At 39.4% G+C, this 11,603-nt stretch overlaps 1 protein-coding gene across 1 annotated transcript; it reads left to right on the top strand.

Moving 5' to 3' along the window:
- Positions 1–11,036, top strand: hint3 (histidine triad nucleotide binding protein 3). Its single transcript, XM_043683911.2, has 5 exons — positions 1–226; positions 4,706–4,823; positions 7,267–7,336; positions 8,001–8,127; positions 8,823–11,036. Exons 1-5 carry the CDS (start codon positions 62–64, stop codon positions 8,865–8,867), a joined length of 525 nt encoding a protein of 174 aa, XP_043539846.2. The 5' UTR covers positions 1–61; the 3' UTR covers positions 8,868–11,036.
- Positions 11,037–11,603: the final 567 nt, after the last annotated feature.

Below are 11,603 nucleotides of genomic sequence, written 5' to 3'. Positions count from 1 at the left end.
TGGGTTCGATTGGTCGGTGCGGATCGGTGTTCTCCGGGCTCCATTGATCGGCGCTGTTGCCATGGCGGCGGTTGGTGTCGGGGATGATGGGGACACTGCGGGCCCGGTTGCGGCCGCAGAAAAGTCTGAGGCCGGGGCCTCGGGAGCGGCCTATCCGGAATTTGATAAAAAATGCATCTTTTGTAGAATCGGGAATAGAGAGGAGTCGGTGGATTTGCTGCATTGGGTGAGGCGGCGGCGGCAGTGTTTGAAACATTTATTTAGATTTAGATTTAATTAGATTAGATTACAGTGTGGAAACAGGCCCTTCGGCCCAACAAGCCCACACCGACCCACCGAAGTGAAACCCACCCATACCCCTACATTTACCACTTACCTAACACTACAGGCAATTCACCTGACCCTACACATCTTTGGACTGTGGGAGGAAACCGGAGCACCCGGAGGAAACCCACGCAGACACGGGGAGAACGTGCAAACTCCACACAGTCAGTCGACTGAGGCGGGAATTGAACCCTGGTCTCTGGCGCTGTGAGGCAGCAGTGCTAACCACTGTGCCACCCTTTCCTGTGACTGTTTAAAGAAAAGCATGTGGAGGCACAGGTGTTGGACTGGGGAGGACAAAGTTACAAATCACAACACCAGGTTATTCTCCAACAGGTTTATTTGGAAGCACTAGTTCAGAGTGCTGCTCCTTCATCAGGTGGTTGTGGAGTATAAGATCGTAGGTCACAGAATTTATAGCAAAAGTTTACAGTGTGATGTAACTGAAATTATATATTGAAAAATACCAGGATTGTTTGTTAAGTCGCTCATCTTTTAGAATGGGCATGCAAAACTTTCTTAATGTTACATTTTCATGTGAACTTTAACCATGTTAGCCCAGATAATGCACTGAAGGTGTGAGACTGTCTGTGCCCCAATGTTCAGACTGATTCTAATCTAAACATCGGATTTACATATTCTTATATGGATTCATACAATTTTTGAGCAAAATAACATGTAAGTCTGCAAGTACAAATTCACCCACAAACGTGTGTGTGTGTGTGAAAACAAAATGTATTTGTGGGTAAGATGGTGGTACGGCCCTGACATTCACGGACATTAGTACTGAAGACTTAAGCCCAATGAATTTGCCAGTTCCCGAGCCAAACTGGCTCAGTACAATTACAACATCTACCCAACAATGTGGAAAATTGCCTAGGTACACATATTGTCCTGTACACACAAGAAAAGGACAAATCCAACCCAGCTAATGACCAGCCCATCAGTCTACTCTTGATCATCAGTAAAGTGATAGAAGGTGCCATCAACAGCAGCTGCTCAGCAATAACCTGCTTGGCGATGCCCAGTTTGGGTTCCACCAGGGCCACTCAGCTCTTGACTTCATTAAACCGTTGGTTCAAGCGTGGACAGAAGAGCTGAATTCCAGAGGCGAGGTGAGAATGACATCCCTTGACATCCAGACTGCATTCAACCAGGGTGTTGCATCAAGGAGCCCAAGCAAAACTGGAAGCAATGGGAAGCAGGGTGCAAACTCTCAGCTGTTTGGACTTGTACCTGACATATAGGAAGATGGTTGTAATTGTTGGTGATCAGTCATCTCAGCTCTAGAACATCACAGCAGGAGTTCCTTAGGGTGATTGCACAATATTTAGCGCCATTTGAGATTCATCAGATTCTGCATCAGTCCAAGTTCAAATGCACCTGGATAATGCCAGGTTTGCACTGACAAGTGGCAAGTAATATTTGTGACATGTTGCCTTCAGGCTGCCTTCTTGAACCACTGCAGTCCATTTGGTGCAGGCAGATCCACAATTCTGTTAGGAAAATCATTCTAGGATCTTGTCCAAGCAACATTGAAGGAACAGTGATATATTTGCCTGGGAGAAGCAATGGCCCAGTGATGTTTGCTAGACTGTAAATCTAGAAACTGAGCTACTGTTCCAGGGACTCCAATCCAAATCCTGCCATGGCAGATGGTGGAATCTCAATTCAATAAGTATTTTGGTATTAAGGGTTTAGTAACACCCATGAAATCATTACCACTTGTCGGGGAAAGACCTATCTGGTTCACTAATGTCCTTTAGGGAAGGAGCTCTGTTATTCTCAGCTGGTCTGGCCAATGTGTGACTTCAGACCTATAGCAATATGGTTGACGCTTAACTGCCCTGCAGGCAATTAGAGGTTGGCAATAAATGCTGGCCTAGCCAGAGATGCCCACATCCCATGACTGACTGAAAAGAAAATTCAGAGTGAGGCTAATGGCTTAGAAGTGAAGTAAACTTGTAGGTAGTGATGTTCCTATGTATTTGGTACATCTTGTATATGGTATACACTGCTGCTACTGTGCCTCAGTAAAAGGATTGAATATTGAAAGTACTCCATATGGGGACAGTCACATAGACTGCTTTGACCTAAGGCTATGAAGCTTTTTGAGTGTTGAAGCTGCAGCCATCCACGTAGTCGGGAGCATTCAGTCATGCCAGTGTGTACCTTGAATATGGTGGTGAAGTTTAGGGAGTTAGCAAGCAAGTTTCCCAATGCAGGATCCCTAATCTCTGAAACAAAAACAGATATTCCAGGAAAATCTCAGCAGGTCTGGCAGCATCTGTGAAATCAGAGTTCATTTTTCACGTCCAGTGACCCTTCCTCTGAACTCATTAACTCTGATTTCATAGATGCTGCCAGACCAGCTGAGCTCTTCCAGCAACTTCTGTTTTTGTTTCTGGTTTACAGCATCCGCAGTACTTTTGGTTTTTATTTCCTGAGTTTCTGATCTGCTCTTGTAGCCACAATAGTTATATAGCAGGACAACTTCAGTTTCTGATCAATGGCAAACCACAAAATGTTAATAATCAAGGATTCAGCGATGGTAATACAAACTGAATGTCAAATGATGATGGTTTAGATTCTTCCTTGTTGGAGGTAATCCATGGCTGGCACTTGTGTGCCCTGCTTCACTATCTGAGGAGTCACAAATGATGCTGAATGCTACATTTGCAATCATTAACGATCCTTCCCACTTCTAACTTTGTGATGGAAGAAAGGTCATTGAAATAGATAAAGATGGACCAGGAAACAACCCTGAGGAACGCTTGCAGGGATGTTTCAAGACTGAGGTTATTTACCTTGAATAACCACAATGATTTTCCTTTATCTCCAATCAGTGGAAAGTTGTCCTGAATCCCATGACTCCAGTATGGCTAGGGCTCCTTGATGCCCCAGTTGGTCAAATACTACCTTGGTATCAAGGACAACCTCACCTCAACTTCTAACTCACCTCTGGAGTTCAAATCTTTTGCACATGTTTGTACCAATGCTGTAATGAAGTCAGGAGCTGAGTGGTGCTGAAAGCCAAATTAAGAACCAGCAGATTACTGCTTACTGCTGCTTGATAGCACGGTGGATGACCCTTTCCATCATTTTGCTGATGATCGAGAGTTGACTGATGGGGTGATAATTGGCTGGTTGATTTTTCCTGCTTTGTGTGGACAACTGCTTCACATGATTGGTATTAGAATTGCAGTTTTGTTATGGCACTAAAGGAGACCATTCACTTCATTGGCACTAAGCTAAAATGGTGCAGTCACAATCTTCCTTTGCTACATAATCCTTCACATTGGTTTCTTTCAAATAATCATCTAAAGCACTCCAGAGTGCCAAAATTCAATCTGCCCCACATCTAGGCAGTGCGTTCCAGACCGTAATACCTCATTGTGGGAAAAAAGTTCTCTCTCATCTTGCATTTACTTCTTTTACAAAGACACTAAATCTGTGCCCTGTGGGTCTTGATTATATTATGAATGGGAATAGTTTCTCCAACATTCATGCAACTAATCTGATAAACCTTCAACTAAAAATAATTTACAATTAAATTTAGAATATCTACAAATCATAATGCATGATCATATTCCATTTTGCATTGTGTAGAAGCTACACTTTCAAAAGAATCCTTTACAACTCTTTATAGGGTAGTTGTCCAAGTTGAAGGGGAAGCCAAGGAGGGAAAAAAAGCCCAAACAGCTAGATTATATAGAGCATTTTGAAATTGAAGAGGGATCTACAAAATAGACAGAAGTGTGATTTAATACTTCCCACTTAACTAAATTAGTTCAGCTCCAACAATACTCAGGAAGCCCAACATCATCCAGGTCAGAACATGATTGGCACCCTACCTGCAACTTTAAACATTCACTCCTTATAATGCCAGTGCCTGATGACAGCTGCACAATAGCAGACACCTTCGAAACCACCTTCCTGACCTGCAACCTCTATCACTTACAGGAACAAGAGCATAGTATACTACAAACAACATTTTATCTTCCAAGTCAGAATGATTTTGACGTGAAACTCGAAGAATCCCCTCCCTCCGTCATGTGGTTTCAACAGTTCAAAAAGACATCTCTCTGCCATTTTGAGAACAGTTAGAGATGGACATTAAATGCTGGCCTTGCTAGTGAAATCCTATAAATGAATAAAAGAAAGTATATGCTATGATGGTAGACCTAACCACTTCCAGCAATTCAGATCTTGAACGAATGGAGAATTTTGCTTTTATATTTTAACCAGTTGTATCAAATGGATATGTAGCTGAGAAATTAAAAATAATTATGACCAAAAGACCACATTTATTTCTTAAGTGACACGATCTTTATTAAGTAAGTCATCAGAGATATTAAAATGCTAATTTGTTTTTGTGCAGGATGACCAGTTTGCTTGCTTTAGGGACATTCGCCCTGGTGCGCCCCATCATTATCTTGTTGTACCAAGAAAACACATTGCAAATTGCAAATCTCTGAAGAAGGAGCATATATCAGTGGGTGAGATTGCATTCACTTTGTTGTTCAGATCATATAACAACACTTCATTATCTTTCATTTGAACTGTGCTTGTAGAGGCTTTATAAATACACTTTGTGAACGTACTTCAAAAATACAGCTCTTTGGATGAACTCTGATAGGCCAAAGAGCAAGTTTAAATGCAATAGATGCATTAAGTCCTAAATATAAATGATTAGTTTGGTGATATGATTGCGTAATGGTCACATCTGAAAATTCTATTTAATTTCCGTTTCCAGCACAAGCTTCTACTAGCACTCTTGTCTCGTAAACGGCTTCTGTTGAATTATAGCTTACCTGAGTACCCCAGTATGTGGATTGCATATGTGGCAATATTGATTTATTTTTCCTTGTGTAATATTTGATGCTTTGTAGTATCAGCAGTAGTATAAACTTTTGTTTACACAGAATGACGGATGCATTCTGGTTGGAATGGTGCACAAGCTACAGTATTTGTCTTCAGTGTGCTACAGTACTTATCTTCAGTGATCACTTTCAGTAATTTGAATCACATTTAGCATACCCAATTATCTGTGCATAATATTGCACTATCTTGGATGGACTATTAACAAAGGGCAGGGATATTAAATTGATCTTTTTCACTCGTGGGCATGGGCATCATTGTTGGGCCGGCATTTATTGGCTGTCCCCTAGTTACTTTTGAGAAGGAGCTGGTGAGCTACCTTCTTGAACCACTGCAATCCATATGCTGTAGTTTGACCCAAAATGCCCTTGGGAAGGGAATTCAGAATTTTGACCGAGTGACAGTCAAAGAACTGCAATATATTTCCGTCAGGATGCTGAGTGGCTTGGAGGGCAAATTGCAGATGTGGTGTTCCCGTGTTATTTGCTGCCCTTGTCCTTCTCGACAGAAGTGGTCAGGGGTTTGGAAGGATCTTTCGTGAACTTCTGCAATGTATCTTGTAGATAGTACACAGCTGCTGAGCATTGCCCATGGAGGGAGTGGTTGCTTGTAGATAGAGTGCTGCTTTGTCCTGGATGCTATCAAGCTTCTTAATTATTGTTGGAGTAGCACCTATCCAGGCAAGTGGGGAGTATTCTATTAAACCCCTGACTTGCATGTTGTCGATGGTGGACAGGCTTTGGGGAGTCAGGAGGTGAATTACTTGTTACAGAATTCCTAGCCTCTGATCTGCTGTTTGTGTTTATGTGATGAGTCCAGTTGACTTTCTGGTCACTGGTAACCCGAAGGATGTTGAGAGTGGGGAATGATGGTGTAGTAGTGATGGTGACACTAATGAATGTCAAGGGGTGATGATTACATTATCTCTCATTGGAGATGATCATTGCCTGACATTTGTGTGGAGTGAATGTTACTTACTATTTGTCAGCCCAGTCTGGATATTGTCCAGATCTTGTGGTATTTCAGCATGGACTGCTTCAGTATTTGAGGAGTTACAAATGGTGCTAAATATTGGGCACTCATTGGCAAACATTTCCACTTCTGACCTTACGATGGAGGGAACGGATAAAACAGCTGAAGTTGGTTTGGCTGAGGATACCACACTGGGGAACTCTTGCAGAGATGTTCTGGAGCTGAAATGATTGATTTCCAACAACCATGACCATTTTCCTATGTGTCAGGTATGAGATCATCCAGTGGAGAGTTTGCCACCAATACCCATCGATTCCAGTTTTGCTTGGGTGTTTTGCCACACTCAACTGAATGTGGACTATAACTGTCACCTCACCAATGGAGTTAAGCTCTCTTGTTCGTGTTTGAACCAATGCTGTAATGAGGTCAGGAACTGAGTGGCCCTGGTGGATCCCAAACTGGGCGTCACTGAACAGGTTATTGCTGAGTAAGTGCTGCTTGATTGCATTGTTGATGTCACCGACCATCTCTTTACTGATGATTGTGAATAAACTGATAGGGTGGCAATTGGCTGGTTTGGATTTGTTCTGTTATTTGTGTACGGGGCATACTTGGGCAATTTTCTACATTCTTATTTAAAATACAAAGCAGACTTGTGTAAGCCTTTGGATGCAATATTAATTTTCTCCTGTTTGATTTGTAATGTTTTGCCGTGTTTTGCTGTTGTGACTGCTGTCTGCTCTGTGTTAGCATTTCAGAGGGACAAGATGATTAGTGATCTTTCAGTTTAACTCATGTCCTAATGTTGCCAGTACTAGGTACTGCCTTTATTTGTGGGCTACTTAATTTTACCAGTGTCCCAGTAGTAGGAATGAGATGTAGTAAGGTACCTTATTGACCCATTGCCTGTGTGTGCCTGGAAAGTGATTGAACAACTGGCTGATAAAATGGGAGAGGACTATGTTCTAAATTATGAAAAGTAAATTGTAGTTTTACATTATTTGTTTTTATTTTACATGTTGCTTTTAGTGTCCATGCTTTTTGGTTATGTTATGCTACAACTAATTACAAAATTGTTTTAATGAATAGTTCAAAAGATGGTGAACATTGGAAAAAGTGTACTGCAACAAAATGGCATGAATGACCTGGCAGATATAAGGTATGTACAGTACTCCAGAATATAAAAGGGGTGCTTGATAACCAAATATGATTCTGAAAAAGTTATGGTTTGTTTGATAGCTACCTATGGTTTTTTTATGTAATCTTCCAAAAAGGCATGCACAAAGCTCCGACCATTTAAAAATAATAAACTATGATTTAGTGAATATTTAAGTTGAATTGTGTGAAGCAACATTCATTGAAATGTGTTGGTATTCACTTTGTAGCTGAATAAATTACATTGCTTACGGAAGCTAGCACACAGTTACTGTGAGAAATATTGCCTATTTACATGCTACTCGCAGGCATGTGCTGTGATGTAATCTACTGAATAATTATCCCCTCTGTCTAACTAAACATTCTGTAAAGAACTGCAAATGGCAATAACAAAATAGTATTAAAATAACACCCAGCACATTAACATCTCTTCGTTTTTAATTTTACAATAAACATTGAAGTTACCTATAACTTTGGTTGCATTATTTTCACAAGTTTATTATTTAAATTACACTGAAGCTATAAATTTTAACATGAATAAATGTAATATTTTCTGGATGAATTTAATTGCCTTAGTTCAGCTTTCTCTTTGAAGCTTTATGCTGTGATTTTTGTGCTATCCCAGATTATCATCAGAATTGTTACAAAAGTATTGGATTGGTTTACAGGCTGGGCTTTCACCTGCCCCCATTCTGTACAATAACTCACTTGCACTTGCATGTATTGGCTCCAGCCAGTCAGATGGGATTTATATCGAGAATGGTTTACCGAGTTAATTCCTACTGGTTCGTTACAGTAAGTATATTGTCCCTGTTGTTCATTATATGATAGGTGAAAATGTAAGCCAATTTGCACTGGACCCTCTATGACTTTATTGAGATATGCACTTCTTAATGTTAGTGAACACTCAGTTTCAGTCTTTGGTCTGTCCTTAATGACACTGGAGGAACAGTTCTTGTTTTCAGAAACCCAAGTATGAGATAAGAAAGCAAGGTTTTGGAGGGCGCATAAAGAGGAATTGAGACCACAATCAGACTAGCCATGATCTTTTGAATGGTGGAACAGGCTACCAAAGCTGATTGGCCTCCTTCTATGTTGCAGATAGATTCCTGACCTCAATTACTATTTCATGATATATTCTGTAGACACTGAAAAAGGCTTTTAGTCAAAATTTATTGTACTTGATTTCCATACTTTGAAGTTAAATGGCTCTATACTTCCGTGAAAGTATTTTCTAGGCAATTGCCAAATAAAACATTATAATGGGTTGTTTTATGCTTACTGGAAACTGGATTGAAACTGCCCAGATTCATCTTGCATAGGCAATACAGAGAGGAAACTATAATGTCAACAGTGCCAGCTATGTTTTAAAATAATTCTCTGAAAGATTCAACAAAGATCACACTGCTTCACTCAGTATCAATTATAGATTATATTTTGCGTACGTTTATCTCACTTATTACATTGTAGACATTTTCCCCCACCCTAAGGTTGACAAATTGATTGAAAATCTAAAGTCTCTTCCGGATGAGTGAATGATAGAAGATACTATATCCATGCAGTTGAGTTCCACTGCAGATACTTCCAGAAGACTTCAAGACTGCAGCTGCTCTTTGATCTGGATTTAATGAACAAGAATTAATTTATGCCCATTAGAATTGAAAAAAAAATCCATTTACTCGGTTTCTGTTTTTTCAAATTCATAACTTTTCATTTAGGAAGTGAAGATCTGTAGCAGTTTTCTGGACAGTTTAACAAAAACTGCAAAATTTACTTGTGTAAGTGAAAAATAACGACTTGTTAAACTTGTCAGCATGCACGCAATCAGAAAATTTAGCTAGATGTAAAATTGGAAATACTGAAGAACTTTACTTATGTAATGTTGTTATGTAAGTTTTGTCTTAAATACCATTTTAAATATTTAATTGTATCAACATTACAGTAAACCTTAAGTATGTGAAAATGTTCCATGTGCAATAAATATCTTGTATGTGGCAAGTTATTAGTACATGACTACATTGCTATGGATTAGGTTTTCAGATATTGTAACAAATTTTTGTTCTCAGTTTATGGAACTGAATATGAGAGCACACTAATTCATTCAGAAAATGTATAATGTGTTCTTACAGATAGAACGTAAAAATGAGTCGCTACTGTGCCACCATCTTGTGTTGAATTGTTTGTGCTAACATAACAACAGTTATAGAGTCCATTAATTTGAATATAAAAATAGAATAATTATACAATTATAATGTACATTCACTGCAGAATATCCAAGCCATTGCTTGTAAGTGCATTACAAGTTGAATTGCTGGTGTTCTCTGTGCCATAGCTACTTGATGCTTTTATAATGCAGTATTCTCTGATCCACAGTACTGCATTTTCTTAAATGTGTTAACACTGAAATCTAATTTTCAGCTCACAACTATAAGATTTTGGCACCTCTGAAATGCTGGATTTTACCCTAATGTCTCAAACACTGGCAACCTACATCTCTTAGAGAGTTAGTGTGTTGGCAGTGGAGGTTTGTGGATAGTGAAAGTTGGGACACCAGTCTGGGCAGAATTGGTATGTTTAGACAGTATCGTGAAAAAGCAGTGTGCAAATACAACATTGAGGTGTAACCTGGAAACTGAAGTATGTTTTCATGAGGTACAGTTTTGCAGTTTATAAGTTGTCCTTTAAGGTCACAAGGGTGTTCAGTTGTGCCCAGTTGGTTTCTATTTCAAAATATTAGATTTTGGTATAAGCACACTTAGAGCGGCACGGTGCCTCAACGGTTAGCATGGTGGCCTTACAACAACAGGGACCTGGGTTTGATTCCAGCCGCGGGCGACTGTGCAAACTGCACACATTCTCCCTGTGTCTGTGTGGATTTCCTTTGGGTGCTTCTGTTTCTTCCCACAGTCCAAAGATGTGGAGGTTAAATGGATTGGCTGAGCTAAATTACTCAGTGTCCAGGTATGTGTAGGTTAGATGGATTAGCCATGGGAAATGCAAAGTTAGAGGGATACAGTAAGGGGTGATTCTAGGTGGGATACTCTCCAGAGTCAGTGTGGGCTCGATGAACCGAATGGCCTTCTTCCACATTGTAAGAAAAAGTCAGATGCTCAGACTACATGGGGATGTGACAGCACCACTGTGCTCAGTGATCTGCTAGATCAGAAACTGGTATGAGTACCTTCGGCTGGTGTGAATTGGGTGTGGTTCAAACATATTTTCCATTTTCCTGACCTAGAATTACTGGATCACGCGTTGAGACTCACGAAAGCATGGTACCAAAGCAAAACTTGTATTTTCTCTGCTACTGGGAAAGTCAGGCTTGTCAGACATTACTCCTCATTACATTATATCTGGATGATCACTTATTATATCATTCAATATTCAAAAGTGTACGATAATGAACAGCATCTCCTACTTCTGTGTTTTGTGTCTTTTACAGATCTTGTTTAATTTGAGGTATAAAATTGAATTCTTTATTCTACTTATTAACGTGATACATAATCTGCTCAAAACAAATGATCAATTTTGTTCATCATTGTTCTTATGATCATTAACCTATAAATCAATCCTTGGACCTACATTGTGTAAATTTTAAAATTTTCATTCTACTTTCAAATTTCTTCATGGCCTGCCACCACACTAACAACATGTTCATCTCTATAACTTTGCTAAAAGGTGCTAATTAAAAATAATGTCAAATACTGTTTTGTAACATTGTCAGTTTTTGATTGTGCTTCTTTAATTTTGGAAGTAAATTGTTACAGCTTTTTAAAAACAAGTCCTAAAATATTAACAGCAGTGGGCAGCATAGAGTGCACTTGCCAACCAAACTCCATCATGCAGTTTACATTTTGGTTTTCCCCTTGAATTGGTATTCTTATGAAATGTTCTGATGAGCACAAGACAAAAAAATTGAGCAAAATGTAATACTAAAGTCTTTCTGTGAATATGATATGTTATTAAAGGATTAATCCTCAGGAAATGATTAATTCATAGTTTGATAAAATACTTGAGCTTTTGCTTGTATTTTTTCCATTGAAAGCACACTCTTAAAAACAAGTAAAATACTGCAGATGGCAGAGATTGGAAAGAAAAAGAGTGCTGGAGAAACTCAACAGATATCAAAGATCTGGAGTGAGAAACAGAGTTATCCTTTCAAGCACAGTATAACTTCTTTGAAACTGAGAATGGGTAGAAATAGTATAGGTATTGTGGTGTTGGTAAAGGTGAGGAGGGGCAAGTGGAAGAAAAAGAGCGATTAGGCATTG

This window comes from Chiloscyllium plagiosum, unplaced genomic scaffold (assembly GCF_037043375.1).
Source record: "Chiloscyllium plagiosum isolate Xiang-an unplaced genomic scaffold, Cpla_swu_hap1 HiC_scaffold_3, whole genome shotgun sequence".
In the NCBI taxonomy this organism is placed as follows: Eukaryota; Metazoa; Chordata; class Chondrichthyes; order Orectolobiformes; family Hemiscylliidae; genus Chiloscyllium; species Chiloscyllium plagiosum.
Note: the sequence above shows the minus strand (reverse complement) of the source record. Positions and strands in the feature narration are given on the sequence as shown.

Excerpts from the sequence above, each read along its gene's own strand:
- hint3 (XM_043683911.2), top strand. The coding sequence starts at position 62 with ATGGCGGCGGTTGGTGTCGGGGATGATGGGGACACTGCGGGCCCGGTT. Across the intron at positions 4,824-7,266 it reads GAAGGAGCATATATCAGTGG|TTCAAAAGATGGTGAACATT; the intron begins GTGAGATTGCAT and ends TTTAATGAATAG. Across the intron at positions 8,128-8,822 it reads ATTCCTACTGGTTCGTTACA|GTTGACAAATTGATTGAAAA; the intron begins GTAAGTATATTG and ends CCCCACCCTAAG.